The sequence below is a fragment of the Pholcus phalangioides genome, unplaced genomic scaffold, assembly GCF_987345545.1.
Source record: "Pholcus phalangioides strain wild (caught in Gottingen) unplaced genomic scaffold, Ppha-v1.0 ptg000009l_1, whole genome shotgun sequence".
Taxonomy (NCBI): Eukaryota; Metazoa; Arthropoda; class Arachnida; order Araneae; family Pholcidae; genus Pholcus; species Pholcus phalangioides.
Window position 1 is genome coordinate 15,887,506 of NW_028301602.1, and position 24,266 is coordinate 15,911,771.

Consider the following 24,266-nt stretch of genomic DNA (forward strand, 5'->3'; position numbering starts at 1 on the left):
GGAAAATATCACGTGATCCAAAAAGCCTCATTGAAATAAATGGGGAAAAAAGACCAATAGAATACTTTACGGTTGGCGTTCGAAACCATAACGCACCATCACAAAAATTTCCGGAATCTGGGTGTTTCGAATAAATTGTTGAAGATTGATATACAATTTATTTCCGACATACAAAATATTTACAAGTACACCGTAGGTCTTGAAGCACCAAGGAAAAATATTTCTTCTAAATTTACAGCAGCTATACACAGTTTTTTTTTAATGGTATTTTTCAGTCAAATTTTCCAGCAGCACCTTCACCACCTGAGCTTAAAGTAAAAACCTAGAAACGATATCCGCGTTCGCTTTACTCGACGTCTCCAAGAAACGACTCCTCCTTTGGTGCTTGAAGAGATTTTTCTCGTCCAAGAAATCCTCGTCGAACCTCAGCAACGGAAGCTGCTTGGCAGCAGCATCGCAGCAATTCCAAAGGATCTCCCGGGAGTCGTCGAAATCTTCAGCGGCGAACTTGGTTCTCAAGACATTCGACATGGAACGCATTCGGCTCTCGTCGGGCTCCTCGAAACTGTGATGGTGGTGATGCTGTTGTTGTTGCTGATACGACGGGATATCCGGGTCGTGATTGCGTGACTGGTAATGGAAATGGCTGTGTTGGAAAGGGTTGAAGACTTGATGGCTACCACCGGGATTCAGGTTGGAAAGGAGAGTGACCACGAGTCCGGCTCCTAGAATATTCGCCAATCCCGCCTGAGCATCTGCTATACCCAACGAAAGGACAGCGACCACGAGAATTGTTCTCAGCACATGAAGATTGATCAATTTCATGGTGATTTCCTAAGATAGAAAGAAATAAATTGATATTTTAATGGTCAAATATAAACAATGTAGGCACAAATATAATGCTTTTCAATATGCAAACTCGCTGTGAGCGGAAAATTCACCGACAACAATTCACCGGAAGGAAGATTTGTAGATTCATCCTCGGAATATATTCTCATCACCACGCAATTCACCGCAAGAAAAATTTATCGACAAACAATTCATCAAAAAAGTGACATAATGAGTGTGATCAAGTGAGTCAGGAAAAAAGTGAGTGAGCAGATGAGAGCAAATGAGCGAGTCACTCATTCGCTCACTTAACCGCTTACTCACTCGGTCATACACCCATTCCCTGGTTTACTCATATGGTAACTCAGTCACTCGGCTACCTACTTACATGGTCGCTCAGACAGTAACTCACACGGTCACTTTATCAATCGCTAACTGAGTTATTCACCTACTCACGTGATCATTCATATGGTTGAACGATCACTCAGCCACTCGCTTGATCACAAATGAGTCACGATGCGATGTAAATCATACGTGCTTAACTCATGGGTCCGAGCCCTCAGACCTTATTTTGTAAAATCTCTGCGGTTTTCGAGCTTCGAGGAACGGTTCCCAACTTTGAGGTGCGAATGCGAGCCGATCTCCCCGTTAAAAAATCTCGCCACAGAGATCAACAGGCCTACACAGCAGTAAAATCTTCAATCATCACATATCACTCATAGTTCGAAAAATAGGAGGCAGGTGGCCGCACTATAACAGGCATTACACAGAAACAATCTTCACATTAGGTTCACAACACGGACATGTACCAATTAGTTAGAAGTTCCGCAGAAGAATATGTACGAGATGCATGTATGTTTAGCAGCTTCGAGGAACGAATGTGAGCCGGTCTCCCATTTGAAAAAAAAGTCTCTTCGCAGAGAGCAGGCAAGCCCGCAATAGGATACTGACAAAACATGAAAATTCAAGCATTTCCATCTTTACTTCAGAAAATGGAAGACCGATGGCAGCACGAACACAAAACAAGCGTTGGTGGTCGGCTGAAGTAGTTGGTTTTCTGTGGTTCCCAACTTCAAGGCGCGAATGAGAGCCGATCTTCTCTTTAAGAAGTCTCACCACAGAGAGCAACAGACCTACAAATACTACAAATGTTATTCACAATCATAACACATCACTCACTTTACTTCTGTAATATAGATATCAGCGCTGAAAAATAAAACACAGCACTACATACGTACTCAAAGACTGTTTGGTGCATACACACAGTTACACTTCCGGCACAACTCACTAGGTAGTAAACCGCCCATAGATTGTAATAGACCTGAGTTGCGCTCGGTTTGAAAGAAAAGAAAGCTGTTAGGCGAAGACACTCGTCATAACACTAATCAGGGGGCAAAAACCGTTTCAACTAGTCAACCCGGCGACCTATAGTCTCCGTAGGACCGAAACAATCAATGACGTGCAACTATGAAACAACCCATCAATGAAATTTTTTTGCATTAAAAATTAAACACTTAAACAAAAATTGATCGACAAAAAAAAGAATATACTAAATAATAATTAGTAAATTTTTTTAAATATAATATTTTTAACAAATAGTTTGAACATTTTTTAATTACACAGGGGTCTGTAAGACACGTACACGTAAATTTCTCTTTTTCACCGATAGGTGTCAGAAACAATTTTTTTTAAGGTTTGTGTGGTGGCCATTTTTATTTTCGGATCTGTTGAAAAATTTATTTTGGTCTGTGAGACCTTACGCATGCAGTCAAGCAACATTTATTTTTTCAATGTTAATTGAAATAGTTATTTTAAAAGGGGTTTTATAGTTATTTCTGTAGGCATGAAGTAAAACCTCCCAGTGACGGCCACCAACGGGACTGCAACTAGAAGGGGATCAGGCGGGTCTGGTGTCCAGGCGCTGGACAAGAGGGAGCGCGAATTTCACCCTTCAAACTCTCCTTCAACATTACAAGGCAGTACCAAAATATGTGCTTGCCCCGGCTGACCAAGCATCTGTAGTTGCGGCCCCGCAAATCGACCTACAGCGCTATTTTGGCATCCTAAAGTTTAGGCTTGCAATGCTGAGATAGAACAAACACCACAGAAACGAAGTGGCGAGAAAAACTGACATGGACCAAGACAGTGTACGGGCAACTAAAAATGGTTATATATTCCCACCCACGGTCAACCAGGCAGCACATGCTCAACCCATGAAGTGCGGGGCCGAATGTGACCCTTGAAGTCATCTGATGTGCCCTGCGATCTCAAACTTAATTTTGTAAGAATGAACTAAGAGGCACATCCTCAGATCACATCAGTGGCCTGCATCACATTTCCAGTTCGCTTAAGTGACCGCGGTGCATTGAAAGATCATTTATGTGGCTAGCGGCACAACTATAGGTCACTTAAAAGTGGTCCCTTTCCCTCGTTATTACTTTAAATATACCCATCTGGCAATTATACCCAGGAAAAGAAAGCATACATAATTCCCCCCCCCCCCCATAAAGTTCGAGGGGGTGGGGGAGAAATTCTATTGAAAATCAGCTTGAAAATTATTTTTCTCATAGCGTTTTTTTCCTGACTCCAAGTCCTTGTTACTTGTAAGTCGGAGGTTACTTGCAATGTTAAGTCTATGCGACGCGTTCGGTTCCAACAAAATGTGGCCGTTGCTCGGAGGTGGCCATTAGAGAAGGTTTTACTGTGTATGTGTTTACACAGGGTTAATTTTTTATTTTAATGCAATGTGAATGACGTGTCCTACGGAAAAAAAAAAAAAACCACATTGTTTTTATCATTGAGTCCTTACCTTCATATGATGTTTATGAGTAATCCAGAATTGTTAATTTGAAATTTATTTTGAAATAATACAACGCACACAATGTTGTTAATTGCATTCATTTTATGTTCATATTGTAGCTAAAATGATGTATCGTGTGTAAAAATAAAAAGTTGAGCAAACTGGGTTGATGGTCAATCACCGACCACATTTGAAATTATAATAAAATCACGAACGCATTCAGTGACATAAGCTGACCTCTATCTGTTACGAAAAATGACCACAAAAAACGCTGTCATACGCATAAAATATTTACGTTACATACTGCAATAACAATAAAAAAAAAACCCTTATTTTTTTCCCGGATACCGCTATTTTACGAACTTGAAGCAATCTTGAGCTAGAATGATTTGCGTATCCATGAAAAAAGAACAGAAAGCTGAGGCATTGTACAATGAAAAGGGTGTCCCATAAATTTATAAATGGTCTAAAAATTCATAAAAAATTAAGTAATCGGCATATTTGAATGCTGTTCACGAAAGAATTATTCTGACGAAAGAGAATTATCTTGGTAAAGGAAAAAAATTTAGATCAAATCTTGATCAATGGAAGGAACTGCACGGAAGAAAATCAGTGGAAATATGCAAATCAGACTTCCACATAAAATTCAAGGTATGCAATCAACAGGTTATTTCAAAATTTTACTGTTAGTGGCACTTACATAAGGTTTTCATTGTGGTGTTGACATTGGTGGAAAAAAACACTATTGGGAGAGGTTTTCTTTTACCTCAGCTACGAATCACCGGTTGAAACTTCACGAACGTTTCGGACGAAGAAGAGATTAAACAAACGGTTCACGAGTCAATCAGACGTCGTTCAAGAACTGAGTGATTTATTTTCGTGCAGTGCCCTATATCGACGAAAATCTCAACTATTTTTTTCTGAAAAACAAAAATCCTCCGCGAGAATTACTTTTTCGCAAACCGCATTCAAGAACACTGCCGTAAGTAGCCATTCCTGTGCCGTGTGCAAGAATTTGCATTTAGGCCCTTTCTGGCCCATTCCCGATCATAAATAGGCCACTCTGCCCCCCCCCCACCCCCACCTCCAAGTGGGCCCTGGGCGGGTTCACTTGTTGCACATGCCTAGTTACAGTACTGTTCACAGATATCAATTCCTCCAAATTTATAAATTTTCAAACTATTTACGAAATAATCCAGGTGGCATTATTTTACCAATTTGAAACAATATTGAACCCCTAGATTAATTTGCATATTCACAAAACAAAGAACAGAGAAGAAAGAGAAAAAAAAGACTAAAAAATAAAACTTTCGAATTCGACAAGAGAAGTAAATTCAAAAACTAGACGCGAACAATGGAAATTGAGACATTCTATTGAGATATTGAGACATTCTATTGAGATATTGAGACATTCTATTGAGATATTGAGACATTCTATTGAGATATTGAGACATTCTATTGAGATATTGAGACATTCTATTGAGATATTGAGACATTCTATTCTTGAGACATTGTTCTATTACAAGGAACAAAAAATAGAATAAAATTCTGATCAATTTCCAATCGATCCTCATGTTTAGAAAAAAAAAAGATTCACGACTTGCCTTTGGATGTGTTAATTAATAGATTCACGCAGAATGAGTGAAAAAAACCCATAATTTACTCAATTTTCTCGTGATGGATGATACTCCGGACAATTGTACTGATTGCGTTGTTCCCGTATTAACATAGGATAGAGGTTTAGCTTCTTTTTTTTTCTGAAAGAAATTATATAATTAAGAATTCTAGTTGCCACGGCACTAATTAAACTCCGAGACATACGAATTCGACTTTTATGTAAATGAAGGTCGGGATTGTCTTTGTGCGAAAAAAGAGACAATATTTTTCTACATTTTTCACTTTAATAAGGGAATTTTAAGTGCAGTCGATGCCGCTTATTAGAATCATAGATGATGCTATCATTTGGGTATTGTTATCAATTTGGCAAGGAACTAACCAATACCATAACCTTTGGAAAAAAATTAGTTTTTAGTTGTCGGGGCTTCTCGGATAATGCTATCAAACTTTTTTCCGTCGAAAGTGGTTTTTTTTGCGCATTCTGAAGTTAAAGTTTAAAAATGGCTGATTAACAAAAATGCAAAGTTTTAGCTTAAAGGAGAGAAAAAGAGAAGAGTTTCTGGTTTAGGGAATAGAATAAAAAAGAAATGAAACGATATTGAATATTTTGCTACAAATTATGTAGGAAAGAAGAACAGTTGTCCCGTTTTACCAATACATCCGTTTGCCAATGTCCCGTTCACCCAAACGAGATGTATGGCCACCGTACTTGCTAACGAGACGTTTTTCGAATATAGTTATCATTTGGTTATTGTTATCAGATAATCCAAATTCCGATGTGATCGCATTAAGCGGCGTAGACTGTATTTATAATTCTCAATTCCCGAGTTCAATTTTCCAAATGTGTATTATACATAAAAGGTTCCAAGTTTTACAGGTCCTCGATGTAGTCACCATCGTTGCGTACAACGTGTTCCCAGCGATGCGGAAGCTTTTTAAATTTTGGATATCGTTTGGCACTGTCTAACCTCTGGATGGAGCGAAGAGAGCGATCCATTATTGCCTGACACATTTTCGTGCTCCTCTCTGAAGGCTTTTACCCACGTATCTATTGATTGGTAAGGCAGTGCAGCTGCATCGCAAGGCTCTTGCGAACCTTGGTGGCAAGTTATCTGCTTCGAGATTTGGAAGGTGGGTGGCAGCACTAGTTTAAAACACAACAAGCATTTATGAGAAACAAACTTCACGTTAGGTTCATAACACACACATAGATATTCCAACATGTACTTCAGCACCTTACACCACAGGGCGTGAAATAAGAAAGGAAGGGTCGTGTCTTCAGGAGTGGTGTAGATAGTAGCATATTTGCCTGGTCTGCAAGAGGGCCTGGGTTCGATTCCCAGCGGAGCTAAGATGGGTTTTTTTTCCAAGTTCAACTCGGCATAAAATCCAGAAAACATTGTTTCCTTGATATATTGGGCTGAGAAAAAAGCCGTCTATTTCTATCTACCGTCTCATGCGGGGACCCATTCGCTGAAGTTGAGATAGTAATGCCTCTACACTTCGGCCACAGTGCGTAAAATAAGGAAAGCAGGGTCATGTCTCCAGTGGTGCAGACGGTAGCATGCTTTCCCGGTATGCAAGAGGGCCTAGGTTCGAACTCCGGCTGAGATCAGATAACTTTTCTTTCCAAATTCAACTCCGCATAAAAGCCAGACAACATCACTTTTTCCATGTACTCAATTCGTTAGAAATTCCTTAGAGGAATATCTACGAGGTGCATGTGTGTGGTTTTTATCAGTAGTCCTTGGCGACACCGTCGTACCTTGCGACCTCTAGCACATTCACGTTTTAACCAGCTTTGACATTGTGACAATACATAATCAGACCGGCTTGTGCACAACTACTCTGTTACTGTTATCACTGCGCACGCTCGTGGAAGGGGAAGTTCATTTGCCCTGAGGGAGGCTGGGCCTTTAAATTACTTGTGGTATAAAACACATGGCCTGGCTTCGTTTCACAGCGTCGCTACGGCACTGTGTTGCAGGTATTAAAAAAATCTCTCATCCCATGCAGTTACCTTCACGTTTTACTGGCGAACCGTCGATTCTAGAGGCATAATACCAATTAGAAGAAATATCCAAATAACGTGTAGAACTCAGATATGTCATTCACGTTGCAAGGATTTCTGTAGTTATGAAATGTTTAATATTTTTGTTGTGATTATCACCCGCCAGTAATGGTGGGTTTTGGGATTTTTCTTAAAATACATTCTAGCATTCTTTTCATTCTTTTTACATTATTTTCATTTTCTAAAATACGCCGAGGCGTCGTCGTTGCGAGGAGAGTGCGGGAGGTGGATCCGGGGGTGACGGCATATAGTACCCAGAGCAGAACGCTCTCCCGGGCCTTTACATTGCCCAGTCATTCCAGGATACTCACACCCCGTTGGGGAAACCAGCTTAAATCTCCCATGGAGACAGAGCGGGAGTATGTTTGGTGATGGTTGCTGGTGTAGTTATAAAAAAAAAGTTATACGGCTCCCTGTTATCAAAAACCCAAGTTAGTTAGAAAGTTGTTGCCCTGCCTTTCCTGAGGCCAAAAAAAAGACGTTTTTAAGTACAATATTGGCAGAGACATTTGAATTCAGAAATCGGAGAAAAGTTCAAAAAACGCTTTTTCCTTGATTTTTATGCTGTTCTTTCCAAATTTTCCTTCGACTTTTAAATTCAAGTACCTCTGCACAAATATTGCAATTAGAAACGTGGAATTTTCTTTATTAGCCTCAGGAGACGAAACAATTTCTCTAATTGCATTTTTGAAGACAGGGTGCCCGTATAAAAAGTTACTTTTTTTTTTCATTTCGATAACTATACAAACCGTTGCAATATGAATGACGATTTGAGTTCTACACGTTATTTGGATAATTTTTCTAGTTGGAAGTATGCATCTAGGATCGGCAGTTCATCAGTGAAAAGAGGCGAGGGGGGAATTAAGTAATTACCCTGCCTAATAAATCACAGAAAAGAGAAATTCGAAAAAAAAAGGCTCTCGATAGGGTTAAGTAACACCACCTATTAACCGAAAAATAAATTAAAATGAATAAGAAGTGAATATAATAAACGTATCAGATTCACGAGTCTACTCACTCGGAAAAAACGATTGAACATTAAAACAAAACCATTCATGGGCTTGATCCATTATTTATTATTTCGTAGTCGGAAGAACTAATTATTTCCTAAAAGAAAATAAATCAATGCCTTCTACATGAAAATAACATGTTTACTAGATACGGATATAATTTTCCAAATACATTGCAATCGGACTAATTCTAAGAGACCGAACTAGGACATTCATTCATTGGGGAATTTACTGAGTCAGACATTCTTTGTTTTTCTCTTTAGGTGAAGTTCATAAACATAGCGTATAGTCGCCGAAAGTCCCTCACGGAATAACCCAGTAAGAATAAGACGCAGTTTGGATACAGAAGCCGATAAATCTCGAGACAATACATCCCAGGAAATGATTACATTGGATAAAAGAAACGTTTCATTAATGGAGAGAAAGAGAGCTATAGAAAAGGGCTATCAATTTTCTTATGGGCAAAAAACAGAAATGGCTTCCTTTTGATGCGTACGTAGAGGTAACTAAGATGGATGAGAACAATGATAACAACGATAGAGGAAAATAATGATGATAATAATGAAAAACATAAATTGTATACTACGTATATCTACCAACTCGTACCAGAACGTTCTCAAAATATAGAGGTTATTTTCTTTCGTAAATACCCTCGATATGCTTCTATTTCTAGAACTATATTTGATCTTTATTTTGCAAATTCATCTCTGCCCTCACGGAGACTTGTAAACTGGTCTCTCACATTCGGAGGAGTGCTCTACCAACTGAGCTATGAAGACAGATGGAATACTTCTTCTTTGGGGTGTATATATATATGCTAAACGGCACCGTACGATGGATTGGCAACAATCGGCTAATTGCTCATAAATGACATCAGGGTCACCAGGTGGCGACGTATATGCAGACACACTTGTTAATACAAAATATACGAAAACTGGCTATATGTATAGAGATGCTGATATTTCGGAAAGAAAAATTAATCTCTGCCCTCGCGAGTGTGTCGCCACCTGGTGGCCTCGGTATCATTTACGAGCGATTAGCTGATTGTTTGCCACTGTCCATTGCACGGTGCCGTTCAGCATATATAAGTGTATAAGTTCCAAGGAAACGCCGTTTTACCCTTCTTCATATGGTAGAGTACTTATTCGTCATACGCGAGACCAGGTTTCGAGCTCTCGAGGGCGGAGCTGATTTTTTTTTCTTATCAACATTTCTACATATAGTCAGTTTCCGTACATTTTGTATTAACAAGTGGGGGAGATGTCTTTCTCTGCATACGTATATGTTATGTGACTAGAGTAGTCGTCCCTCCAATGTGTGATAGCTTACATACCCTGGGGCTACTTGCAGGAATCCGCCTAAAATAATCAATAATCACGGGGGAAAAAAGTGAAATAATGAAAAAAAAAAAAAAGCAAAACATCAACTTTGGCACAATATACAAGTGGGTACGCAAGCTATCTAGTTTTTTAGAAGTACGCAGATCCACCTTACATTTCTAGGGATACGCAGTATTCACTTCATGGAAGATATGTATGCCTTTATTCGCAATTTTATGGGTAAACAAACTTCTCATACATTGCAAGAAAGTGCACGCTTTATACGCTTTTTTTTTTCAGGGAGAACACAAAGAACGCCTCTTAAGTTTTTCTAGGAATACACACTCTCTCTATATACGCTGTTCCAAGTGGTATTTGAAGCATGAAAGATAAGGGAAGACTAACTAAATTGATACACTAGATGCATTCTGGTCGCATAAAATATTTGCTAATTGCGACAGTACCCAATTGTGCGGGGAAAATATTCTGTAAAAATTTTGTATGTTTCTTTTCCTTTTTTTTTCTTTTTTGACAAAAAATAAAGTGTTCCAGACTCTGCCGCGAAGCTGGGCTGGAAGAGATCTCGGCAACGGAATTAGTCAAGTGGCAAAGTTCTAGCTTTCGTTCGCGTTCGTGGTCGCATAAAATGTCATCACGAAACGCGTTGAAGAAGTTCAAAAAAATCAGTAATGACACCCTGAATATGACATGACCACATTCACCACATTCACCCCAATTCACATCCTCTGCAAGATATCGAAGCGTTTCCCTAAGGAGAAGGGGCGAATCTCCGTTTCTTTATTTTGAAACATGAACTATCTCAACAATTCCCTAAAACGGGCAACAACGGCGAAAGCTATAACATCATCAAAAGGTTAAAATGCAGAAAAAATCAAAATATACCATAATCATGAATTGATAAATTGAGTCCTCCTTTACGAGCGTCCATTCAGCGCCTGCGAATTAAAATCGCCCAATCAGAAGTATTGGATAACAGTCTAAAATTGTTATCCCAATGTTATTGTATTGACACCCTGAAGAAGAACGTATGCAGGCTCATATCTAAGATTGCGTACATCTCTAGCTCATTCTGAGCCTCTTACGCATTTCTAGATCTGCGAACGGTGTGAGTGCATTTCTACAGTTATGAAAGCCTCAAGAGCACTTCTAGAGCCATGAATGTCTCAAGTGTAATCCTAGAGCTACGAACGGCTGAAATGCATTTCTAGAGCTACGAATGCCTCAAATGCATTTCTAGAGCTACGAATGCCTCAAATGCATTTCTAGAGCTACGAATGCCTCAAATGCATTTCTAGAGCTACGAACGCCTCAAGTAAAGTTGGAGAGCTAAACGAACACCCCGCTAAGGTGCATTTCTTGAGCTTTGAACACCTCAAATGAAACACTAGAGCTACGAACACTTTTGGTGCACTCAAATACAGTTCTAGAACAATACGTAGAATCACATGCCATTACCAAGAAAAAAAATTTACAAAAAATCTTTATGCTTTCTTGCTCCAAGGTTATACATACAATGAGTTTAATGATATTAATAGAGAACAGCTTTCACTTAATATGTTTAAGAAAACTGTAATGAATTGTGTAATGGAAATAATGGATATTAAACAGTTCATTTTATCTCTGATAATTAGACAATCACTGTAATTTGAGAGGCGGGAGGGCAACATTTTTAAACATTTAAGTAATATTCTTAAAAGAAGTTAATTTGGATATTGAGTATTGTTTGTGTACACTTTCAAGATTACCAAGGAAATTATCCCATCTGTATTACTGTTTATGACCAATGGCAGGATTATATCCCTTTGGGTCGAATAATGTTTGTTTTGTAGTTTGATTTTTGTCTTGTATGTTTTTGTGATGATATTTTTTACGCCTTTGTAAGTGCTTGAGTGACTGGTGTACTCATTTTTGTATATTATAAGTATACCAGTCACTCAAGCATTTCCAGAGCGCGATTAAAGCACGAAAGATTGGGAACTACTGTTGTATATCGTTACAGGACCATTGACTGAGATGTTGAGTTCATCTCATAAGCCATATTTGAAGTATCTCTCATGATATTTGGGGGTTGCCATGCAACTTATACGTATAGAGTTCTTGGGAGCCCTCATTGGGCTCTTATATTATTCTAAAGTATATATTATTTATATATAGAATATTATATATTATTTCTATATAGTATTCATCTGGTCATGATCAGACACCCATCTTTCGGGAAAATACTTCGATATCTAATTGAGATGGGAAGCGGAGTGTGTCCAGTCCTTCAATGGTCATGATCAGAGAAAACAAATCTGAACAATCCCAGTGCAAATGTAAAACAATGACGGCACGAGGCACGAACAATATGGTTGTAAATCATATAAATATTACATTTTACGAAATGTTCATTCACGTAATTACCAAGCAGATGTCGATGGAAGCTTGTAGGACGTCGGTCGGGAAAACTGTTTGATAACATTATCAAGGCCAATATAATTTACTACAGTACCGTTCAAAGACCCAGTTTCGTCTTCGATATTTTATTCATAGTGTACCAATTTGGAAATTTTTTTAAGGATTGTATATTTGAACGAAATATATTCATATGTAGTATTACTATTTGGTAGTTCAGTTACCTCCGATCCATATGAACAAGAAAAACAATGACCACACGAGCATAATATAAATTCTGTATTCCATTGTGAGAAATCATGACATACATAACATGTAATGCCCATCGACATTCCCAAAAAAGTAAATCCCGACAAATCATTCGAACTGCATTTGTTTCGATGCCATAAAGACTTGTTTACTTCTTTCATGGCGAGGGTAAAATTATTATCATGTTTGTTACAACAAGGGTACCACTCCAATAAAGCAAACAAGATATTTGAAGTTTTAGATTCACGCATAGAATTACGGCATGTTCAGAACATCGTTCGTTTGCAAACGTAATTTTATGTGTCGCCATCTATATTGAGAAATATAAGTGAAAAATCGCTAAGGTAATGAATGTATATTCGCGTGCTTTCGTCTACTGTTCTTGTGATTAGACTTTTCCATGGCATGAAACCGAAGGAAATCCATTAATAACAAAATTATTGGAAAATAAATGGATTTTATAATAGGACTAATAAATGGATTTTATAATAGGGCTAATAAATGTATTTTATAATAGGGCTAATAAATGGATTTTATAATAGGGCTAATAAATGTATTTTTTAATAGGGCTAATAAATGGATTTTATAATAGGGCTAATTTCTATTACTTGATAAACATTGCAATATTATATACATTTATGATGTAGGCGACATGATCATGATCATTCCTGAGTCACGCTACAGAGCGTAAATGAGGAAGGGGTGGTCGTGTCCCCTGTAGTGGACATGGATAGTGCGGTTGCCCGGGTTGCAAGAGGACTGGGCTCGATTACCGGTGGAGACTAGTAATCTTTCGTTCTGATTTCACATCAGCGTAACATCCAGAAAAAAAAGTCTTTCTTTACATTTTAATTCACCGCAGGCTTTCTATAGCACCTTATTTCCCGCCAAGAGCTGTTTATAAGCAATAATTGGCGATTTCACTGTGAATTTGCATTATTTTTGGCAAGAACTCGCGATGTCCCGTGTTCATGTTTTCTCGATGGGCAATCGCACTTATTTTCAATGTTTGATTGCATCTGATTATTTTTCTCAATTTAGAATGTCTTGAAAACATCGATCTCGGTTGTAACGACACCTCGGCGTAACGAAAAAAATTTACGGAATCTTCGATGTCATTATAGACGAGTTTGACTGTATATTTTAAGTTTATTAATTTCCCATCTTCCTACTTTTATTTTACACCCATAGTTACTACAAGCATTTACCAGCCCTGGCATAGTAAGTTGAATTTGGCACGTGCACGTGCAAATTCGCTCCACACTGTGTAAGAAATACATCAACGCGAAATTCGATCCATGTGAAATTACGCTCCTTTAAACAAAGAAATGGTGATGGGTAACATCATGTTATTGAAGAAATTCACAGGCTCTTCAAACAAGTATGCGGCATGTCAATGAACCTATCCATTTTGCACGGGGCGATTTCCGCCGGAGCATGAAGCATAACAACACTTCTTTGATGCTCGCAGGAAAGAGAGGACTGACATTTCGCCGGATGTGCCGAAGTATCGTGTTAAGTTATATCGGATGCATCCTAAAAACTGCCAACTCTGTCAAGAGATATTTTAAGAATTTATAGATTTTTTCCTCTCCTCTCTCTGTCATGGAGAGACTCGCTTCTTCTTATTATTCATCTTCTTCTCCTGAAGCGTTTATAAACGTCTGCCTTCGGGACGTCGACAGAGAGCATTAGAACGATTTTTCACGTTCTCCCAGAGACTAGACGTCTTTTAAAGACGCGTCGATATAACTTGACACGTCGTAATCAAATTCTCGTTGGGTACACGGTTGACAGCCGATCAGTCAATTGGTGCATATAATATAATAATGATAAAGGACGACGCGTGATGTTGGGGTGTCTCCTCCCCCCACTCTCTATATTGCTATGACGCAGGGAGGGAGAAAAACCTATGACACATTTTAAAAATTAATGAAAAATTGACCAACTGAAGGAAATACTGCGGTAGGCCTATTCACTAAAACAGCGTTTCTAATGGGGAGTCCCTGGACCCCAACGGGTTTGCAGCCTTTTTAATTGGAGAGTCCATATCGCAATTGTAGAATTAAAAAAGAAATAATGCTAATTTTAAAGAAAATACAGGGTGGGCGAAAAGTCCGAAAAACTTTAAAAAGGCATTAAAAACCGGAAAAATAACCGAAGTAAAGAACGGTTTGCAGGGTTAGCATCGCTAGATGATAATTTTTTAAAGACAGGAAAAAAATAACTCAGAAAACAGCCGATAGGTGACGATGACGTAGAAAGTGAGAAGTCAAAGAAAAGATACGCAAGTAAGAAACAGAATGCCTCCAAATCGCTTATTACAGCAGTATGGACTACCTCCACAGGGTTATGACATTGCAGGCGAGTCACAATCCAGAAGTGCAGCAGGTTCACATGCACGGTTTACAACGGTGAACTGCTTGTGGATTAGGAGCGCAAGTTCTTATAACCGTCTCATTTGCATATTTCCACTAAAGTTGCTCGTACCAGTGCCACCTGTCGGCTGTTTTTTGAGATATTGTTTTCCCTGTCTTAAAAAATTCCCGTGACCTAGCGATGATCGTTTATTTTTCCGGTTTTATGTATTTTCCGGTTATGTATTTTTAAAGTTTCTGCGGCCTTTTTGCCGCACCCCGTATAAATAAATTTCTTTAATGAAAAGTTCAAATTTAATTAACGAGGAAAAAGCACCGCTGTAACGTTGGTAAAATGTAATAGTAATATTGTTATGATTGAAGCCCGGATATTATGCTCTAAATAGTGGCAAAATACACTTTAAAATTACAAAAATGCAAAAATATGCATTAAAAAATCCAAAATATACACTAAGAAATCCTGAAAAAGTTAAAATTCTAAAATACGTACAATAAATTAGAGAATATGCATAGAAAAATTGATACATGCAAAAAAAAGGAGATATATTTTGAAAAATGCACATTTTACATTTCTAAGTGCATATTCATTTACTTTGCATATGCACAAATAACTTCATATTTTTTTTATTCAGGCATTTTTAGTACTTACATTTTCTTTTCCCCTTTTACAGTAGTATGTATGTGAATGCAATTTTTCGATCCCGAGTTTAAAAGTTCTATAATCAATTATCAAATTTTTATTCATTTTTAAAAAGCTAGTTGCAGTTTTTCAATTAGATTTAAAATGAATATTTGCTTAAGATTTATAAGAATTTTTATTTTTTACAATTTCAATCATATTTAAATTTTTACTATTTTTCAGCTGTATTTTGCACATTTGAGCCTAAAATATTATGTTGCGGCATCAATTCTGCAGTGAGGAAAATACAGTTAAAATAAATTTGACACTTCTAAATTGGACGTAGATGGCAGCACCTGCTAAGCGCATAATGCGTGTGTGAAGGTCGATGTGCACCCGCACACTGTTGCAAGATTAACTGAATCCCACCCGCGCGGAGATAAATAAACCGATATTATATATTATAAGCAATAATATTATAAGTAATATATTCATTTGAAAAATTATAAAAAAATTATTGAGTTTTGGAAAAAATATCCACTTATTCTGAAAGTTTTTGATTTTATGCATTAATTACAAAAAAATGACAAAATATGCAAATGCATATTTACATATGATACGGACTCTAGTTATAATTTAAAAAAAAAATTTGTATTTGTGGCGACGTCTCTCAATAGGAGTATGAAACGTTGTTTTAACTCCTTTGCAATCTAGCTGATGTGCGGTCATGTGGGCATCGCGCTGACCACTCATCGTGAGGATCCAGGTTCCAACCACCCGTTGACGGCACAATGGTGATCGCCTTAAATGGTTTTCTGACTTCGAGGTGCGAATGCGAGCCGGTTTTAACAGACAACACGATACTTTCATAATCATCACGCTTTCGTTATAGTTAGAAAAATTGATAGCTGAACTACACATAACGTTAGAAGTTCCGCAGAAGAAGATGTGCTATAGGTGCTCGGCTGAAGCGGGTTTTCTGTGGTTTCCAACTTCGAGACGCGAATGCGAGTTAATCTTCTCGTGAAAATCTTTAATCATTACTCTACACTCACAATTTGAAAAAAGAAAGAAAAAAAGATGGCATCACTAAAAACGAACTCGTACTGTTCGGTGCACGCACGCATGCGCACGCACACACACACACACACACACACATACACACACACACACACACACATACACACACACACACACACTTTCCTTCAGACTCTGCCCCGAAGCTGGGCTGGAAGAAATCCATCTCGGAAACGCAATAAGTCCGGTGGCAGAGTCCTGGTGTTCAGTTATTCATTCGTGAACATGTTACGGTATTTGTGATAAATCGTTATTATGCATTGTTCTTACCCACCGTGTCGTTAAGTTTGACAAATTTACCAACTTTACCGGCGATTATGTATAATGATTAAGTGTCGTTGGTTTTGCTAAATACTTTGAAATTTATCGCTTTTATGCGCGATTATGCATATACTACCCTATCACAGTGTACATGGTTAAATTGATTTAAAAAAAAATACAAATGTGTCTGGTACGTGTGATGAATATACTGGGACCCCGATATAATGATAAGAAATTTTGTGATCGAACCCCGATATAATGATGCAATACATGTATGAATTATCATATAGTACGATTTATCACGTTTACTAATGACGCGACGCTTGGGTATTATGCAAAATCGCCGGTAAAAGTGATTAATTAAGGGAAATTTATCAGACAAAATATTTCTCGGAGATTATGCATAATAATCGGATTTTTTTTTTATCACGTTCACCGTAACATATACACTCTGAGCCAATGTACATATAATTATTGTCCCCGTAATGTAATCAAAATAAATCGCTTATATTTTTCCATAATTCCATCGAAAGAAAAAAAGGTAATTATTTCTTCATAGAGAGCCAGAAATTACCACAAGATCGCATATATCTTTGAAATAAACTAGTCTACTATTCATCAGTTGGCTACTCAATAAATGGTTGGTTGATTGATTTGAGCAAATGTACACGTATATACAGGCAATGGTATTTCAGGGGGGAGAAAGGGTAGGCACGATAACAAGGAAGGAGGGGGGGGGGCAAAGTAATGAAGATCAATGACCCGCGTCCTGAAAAGAAAACTAGAAATTTTCTTATTTTTAGCCAAATGTAAACACAAAGAAAATAAATGACTACGGAATTCGGAGCCGGGAAAACAAATCAATTTGGAAGTAACGAATTAATTTATTTTAATTGAGACAAACCGTCAATTCAATTACGACAACACATTGCAATCACTTGGTTATAACGACCTCGGTTGTAGCGACACTTCGGCTATACGGTCATTAATTTGGTGGCACCGGCTGATTCTGATAAAGAAAAAAATAAGGACCGAAATTCACATGTTACTAAGTAGTACGGAAGCATGACACCCTCGAGGAAATGTTACCAATAAGCTATTGGTAAGATAATAAGGCTCGGATATAACAACACTTTTTCGTCGCTTTTGCGTGTTTTTACGGCTTTTTTTTTTTCAAATAAATTCTGAGAAGTTAGTGCTCGTCACATTGAGGCAATGCTTGCCTGTTGCTCTATTGATCAAACAATCTTCTACTATCACTTAAGTGACCTGCGGTGCTGTTCGACACAACTTGAGTGACCCCACGGCCTATCAGTGCCAGATCAATTAAGCGGCCCGTAGTGCAGTTCTACATCCGTCAAGTGGCCTGCACCATATTTCTAGATCACTTCAGAAACCCACTGCGCATTTACACATGACTTGAGTGACAAGTGGCATATTCCCAGATTATTTGAGTTACCCGTGACACAGGTGACAAAGTACTTTATTGATCCATGGTGCAGTTTGACATCACTCGAATGACCCGCGGCATATTTAAAGATCATTTCAGTGACCCGCGGCATATTTACAGGTCTGCGGCGTATTTAGAGATCACTCAAGTGACCGGTGGCATATTAAGAGATCACATCAGGGACACGGGCAGACTTCCAGAGCACTTGAGTAAACCTCGGCATATTTACAGATTACTTAGGTGGCCCGCGATACGTTTTCAAACCATTGAAGTGTCCCGATTTTCAGTGAGTACTCTGCTAAATGTTCAGCACCTTTAGGAGAGCTACTTTCTCCAAGGTGCTACTTGTCATGGTGCTACTTTGCTCTGTGAGAAAGTAGCACAATCACTTAATTATTATAAGCGTAAGTATCGCTCTCTTCAAAAAAAAAACAAAAAAAACGGACACAAAAAAGTTTGATAAAAAGACCGTTCTGTGGGTGATTTCTTTATCATCGTTCCGGATTGTAGTAGCAGCTACTCTGTCACAGTCACAGTTCACCGTCGCCGCAGTGTTGGTCTGCTGAAGTTGGTTTCCTGCGTTTCCCAACTCCGAGGCGCGAATGCGAGCCGATCTCCCCGTTAAAAAGTTCCAAAGAGCAACAGGCCTACACAACGTTAAAATTATTTATTCATTACGCATCACTCACTATGAGTTGAGAAAAAACGCATAATTTAAAAAAATTGATTGCAGATGGCAGCACTACACATAACAAGCATTACACAGAAACAAACTTCACGGAATTTTCACCACACACACACACACACCAACATGTACCGATTCGTTAGAAGTTCGGCAGAGGAGTATGGACGAGGTGCACGTCTGGTTTAGTAGTAGTAGTAGCTACTCTGGAAATTAGTGAAATTAAGTGTAAACAACACTTTTCTTCGTTTCGCACGTCTATTTTTTTAGGATATTTTACAAATAAATTCTTGGAATTTAATGCGCATCATATCGACGCAATGTTTGTCTGTTGCTCTATTGATACCAAATGATAAAATGGAAGTTAATTATGTAGAATCCCCCCAATGACCCGTATTTGCCGGTAATTTTTCCCACACTTTTGTTTGGCTTCTGTGGTGATCGAGTGGTTATCACGAGATCGGTTCTTACCTCAACATCGTCGGCTGAAGTTGATTTTCTATTTTTCCCAAATCGAAGGGCTAATGCAATCCGATCTTCCCGTTAAAAAGTCTCGCCACAAGGAGCAACAGGCCTACAAGATACAACTATTCAATCCTAGCACTTCACTCGTAGTTCAAAAAATAGATGGCAGCACTATAACAGACATTGCACAGAAACACACTCTACGTTAGGTTCACAACACGGACACGCACTTCCAACATGTAGGCCTACCAATTTTCTGGAAGTTCCGCAGAGGAATATGGATTAGGTTCATGCGTGGTTCAGTAGACTTTTTAAATTCCTTTTTAATGGAGTTAGTTCACTCACTTTTGAATTCTGAATCTTCACTGAAATTAAGGATGGAGATAATTTTTATAACTCATGAAGTATAATATTGATAAATATATACATCGTATATATTTTTCATTAAATTTTTTTTCCTGTAGTGCATTTTAACTCTATGTAGTCCTCAATTCTGCCCTTAATTAAAAAGAGAAAAATTACCTGCGACACCATAACCTTGCATTGTCCCTCAGCAATCGATACTGGTGTCCCCTTGCACCTAGCAGTCGATTGGCGGTGTACTAAAAGTTCATGGTCCATCCTATCCATCCCATTGAAAATTTTGAACACTTCGATCATATCTCCTCGACACCTGCGTTCATCTAATGTAAACATATTCAAAAAATGAAGTCTCTCTTCATAACTCAAGCCCCGTGTGCCAATAAGGACACGCGTAGCTGTTCTCTGCACCCCTTTAACCAAGACTATGTCCCTCTGTAGGTATGGTCTACAAAACCTTACAGCATACTCCAGTCCAGGACGAACTAAGCCTCGAAAAAGCGGTAGAATGACTTTAGGAGAACGCGAAGAGACCTTTTTGGAAATGAGACCAAGCATTCTATTCCATTTTTTGACCACCGCTGAACAATGTTTAGAAAACCTAAGTCGCTCGTCAATGAGAATTCCCAAATCGGTGACCCTTGTTGCATCCGGGATAGTGACACCATTCAACTCGTAAGAGAACCGTGGGTTGTTCGAACCAAAATGAGCGACCATGCACTTATCAACGCTAAACGTCATGCTCCATTCATTTGCCCATGCTGCAATCCTGTTAAAGGTGGTCTGGAACAACTCCCTATCGTTTTGATTCCCGATTACCCCCATAAACTTCACATCATCTGCGAATTTGCTAGTAATCTCATCGATACCCTGATCGAGTTTATCGATAAAAAGTGAAAAAAGTATGGGGCCAAGGACACTTCCTTGAGGAACTCCACTTGTGACGTCTGTCCTACCAGAGAATTCCCCGTTCACCATAACTCGTTGCGACCTATCTCCTAACCACGATTCTATCCAATTCAGCAAGTTGCCCCCAATTCCAATCTCGTGTAAACGCTTCAAGAGTTTACCATGTTGGACCCGATCGAATGCCTTCTGGAAATCAAGGTAAACAACATCGGAATTTTTGCTCTTACCCAAAGCCTTAGTCACATGATCACAGATGCAAAGGAGGTGAGTTACACATGACATCCCCTTCCTGAATCCATGCTGATTATCCGACAATACATTATTCTCGTCTATCCACTTGACAAACTGCCTTTTGATGGTAATTTCGAAAATTTTCGAGAGGGAGCTCGTCAAACTCACTGGACGATAATTGGACACCGCTTCTCTACTACCCTTCTTAAATATCGGAACAACATTAGCAAGTTTCCAATCCCTTGGGACGATACACTCAGCAACACTACTCCTGTATATCTGTGCGACTGGCCCCAACAATTCATTAGCACATTCCCTGAGGACCCTGGGATAGATATCATCTGGTCCTGGTGCTTTGCTTGCACATAAAAATTTACTATAGGGGGCACCCGGACCACAAAAGTTTTAAATGTTAAATTGTGTGTGAAATCATTTTCAGTTATCTGTAAGAAATTCACCAAATATGCGGAAAATCATCTCGAGTTGCTGGTTCGCCCGAGTTTTTAAGGTAATATTTGGACTCAAGATGAGCGAAATACAGGTGAGAACTAGTAATAATGAAATATGAATAAATTGTAAAAAATTGTACTTATAAATCTTGAACAAATATTCATTTTAAATCTAATAAAATACTGTATGCAAATTTGTAAAAATGAATTAAACTATGAAAAATGATTCGAGAATTTTACAATTCAGGATTAAAAAAGTTCATTACCATATTTTTTCGATAACAAAAAAGAAATTGAATTTTTTGTTCGAAAATTATAAGGGGGCGCGGTAGCCCGGTCGATAAGATGCTCGCCTAAAGTACCAAAGGATGTTTAGAGGTGTCGCGAGTTCGAAACCCAGTTCGTCCTTGTCAGAAAACTTTCCTGACACAGGGGTACAACAAAAAACGGCGACTTGACCGCAGCAAAAATTGCTACCGCAAGGAGTCCCCCATCGAGGAGTTAGCGCACCAACCTCTCGATGAGTATGAAAAATAAGCCTGCCGTTCGGAATCGGCAATAAATTGTAGGTCCCGGTCTAATTAGCCCTCGTGTGCAGAAAATGACCGTGGTGCGACAAAAATGATCAAATGATCAAATGATCAAAATTATAAGAAAAGTCTTTACTGAATAATACGTATGTCATCGACTCGTGGCTTAAGCACCAAATGTGGCCCTTCAAGCCTTCTAATGTCGCCCTTGGCAAGAACCCTAATATAACAAAACTAAACTTACACATGTATAAATATCAATGAATCAAATTTGGAGAAAGTCAATATCTTACAGAAATTATCGGAAGAAAAATTTCTGCGAGAATACAAATTACTGAAAAAAGGTCTCTGTTATATTCTATTAATATTTTTTGAATTAATATCATAATCAACTTATATAAGTACTTAATAACAACTATATATAAAAATATTTATAAAAAAACTCACAGATTTCTTAATTGGCAAGATCAATACTTGAATTTATCTCATGCTGCAAAATAAGATTCCAGAGAGTTCTTTATCGGGGAACTGATGGAATTTGAGTGAGAGAAATTCCGAAAAAACCAAAGTATTTAAGTATGATGTAAGAAATTAGTCTTTGCATTTGGTTTCACACGCTTAATGGAGTTTTGATAATAGACAATCAGAAAGGTGAAAAGAAACCGGTATTTAATTGAAGAAAATCTTTCAAAAAAATAAATCATCTACAGATGAACTTAATTTATTTTTTATTTGAAGAACCGATCCACGAAAAGATCAAAATGTCATTACGAGTTACTTCCACATCCGAATTTCCTTTTAAAATTTATTTTCTTCATCTTCCTCAATTTTCAATCGATTAATTGAGGGAAGAACTTTTACATAATTTTCCTGTTATCTAAAATAGTCATTTATCCCCTAAAATTATCGTTTTACCTTATCCTTTGTTTCCACGCCGAGTTTTTGAATATGTTTATCCACATTTTCTGTTTTTGTTGAATTTTATGTCTCATTAGATACCAGATATTCTTAAAAAAAATCACCAGCCATCGCTTACTACCGGATAATTAATTGCTAGTGGTTTTTTAAATGTTTGTTTTCTCTCTGTCTCTATTTGACGCGTAAAATCAAATTACATCATGCCTTATTGTGAGACATTTTGATCTGACGTGGACATTAGTAGCTAGGAAGATATTTAATGAGCCCCGACCTCGACGATTGAAAATTACCCGAGTTCGAGGGCTCTGGGCACGAAGATTTTTTTGGACCCAGAGGCCCAATCAAATTAAGATCGAGGTGGGGGGAGGAAGTTAACATCCATGAAGGTATACACAATTGTGTAAACATTCAGAACAAATTAAAATATGTAATAAGGTATGAAATATTTCTCCGCTCTCTCTCTCTCTCTCAGCACCGTGGGCGGAGTCTTTGTGTCCCAGTTTCCCGTCACAGTGGAGGCGTTGTATATATTTTGTATGTATTGTGTACTTAGATAATTCGAATCTTCCACCTCATCTTGCCAACTTCTTCTTACTTGCCCACAAGTCTTTTCCACACTTCCAAATCCCAAGCTGCGGTCTCCAGCCCTTATGTGTCACTGGGATCACTTGCAATTTTTCTCCCTGATCATTGGATTCAGCTATTCATTTTTCAGCGAGCACGGGGAAGGTTGACCACTGCTATTAATCTTTGCTAATTCTTCCGACACAACCCTGCCTCTTTTGAGGTAACGGAAGAAAGTTGCTTTGCATCAGTCCGGGGTTGTGAGCGGTTCTATCTATCTATCCGGTAAAAGTGATAATTTTTTAATACTGATTAAAGTTATCAATGACACATAGGTGCGATGCATAATCTCCGGTAAAAGTGATACATTAAGGGAATTTTATCAGATTTAAAAACGACGCTTGGGTACTATGTATCGCCACATTGGTGGTTGGCTGAAGTTGGTTTTCTGCGGTTCCCAACTTCGAGGAGCAAATGCGAGCCTATCTTCCCGTAAAAAGTCTCGCCACAGAGAGTAGCAGGCTTACAAAGGTACAATTTTCAGTCATTACCATTTCACTTATAGTTCGAGATATAGATGGCAGCTGTCAGCACTATAATTAGCATTACACAAAAGCAAGTTTCGCATTTGGTTCACAACATGCACACGCACAGCTTCCAGCATGGCCCAGGTCTTCTTCGACCACCTATTAAAATCTCTTCATTGCGACAGAGTGACGGGCCATGATCTGGTTAGGAGGAGGGTACTATGACTTTGCATACTCGCCGCTAAAAATGATTAATTTAGTCAAAATTTATCAAACTTGACAAAATGCTTGGTAAGTATGCATATTAACCGGTTATTATGTATAATAACCACATTTACTGCTACGTATACACAAAAGTAACAATAGTGGAGGTAGGAAGGTGAAATAGACGTAGATGAAATGCACATTTATTCTACATTATACTTGGCGAAAATAAAATTTAATGTTTTCAAATCTTCCGTTTTGTCAGTTCCTTTGATGTTAGGTGAGAGCATTAGAGAAACAACATCTGTGATGTCAACATTTGTTGTATCTAAA

The 24,266-nt window shown here is 38.2% G+C and overlaps 1 protein-coding gene across 1 annotated transcript; it reads right to left on the reverse strand.

Annotated features, from left to right (window-relative positions):
• Positions 1 to 169: 169 nt before the first annotated feature.
• LOC149082099 (uncharacterized) lies at positions 170 to 22,244 on the reverse strand. The gene is made up of 2 exons (XM_089236856.1): positions 22,168 to 22,244; positions 170 to 834 (listed from the first exon to the last, which is right to left on the reverse strand). Exon 2 carries the CDS (start codon positions 823 to 825, stop codon positions 310 to 312), a length of 516 nt encoding a protein of 171 aa, XP_089092982.1. The 5' UTR covers positions 826 to 834; positions 22,168 to 22,244; the 3' UTR covers positions 170 to 309.
• Between the last annotated feature and the right edge of the window lie 2,022 nt (positions 22,245 to 24,266).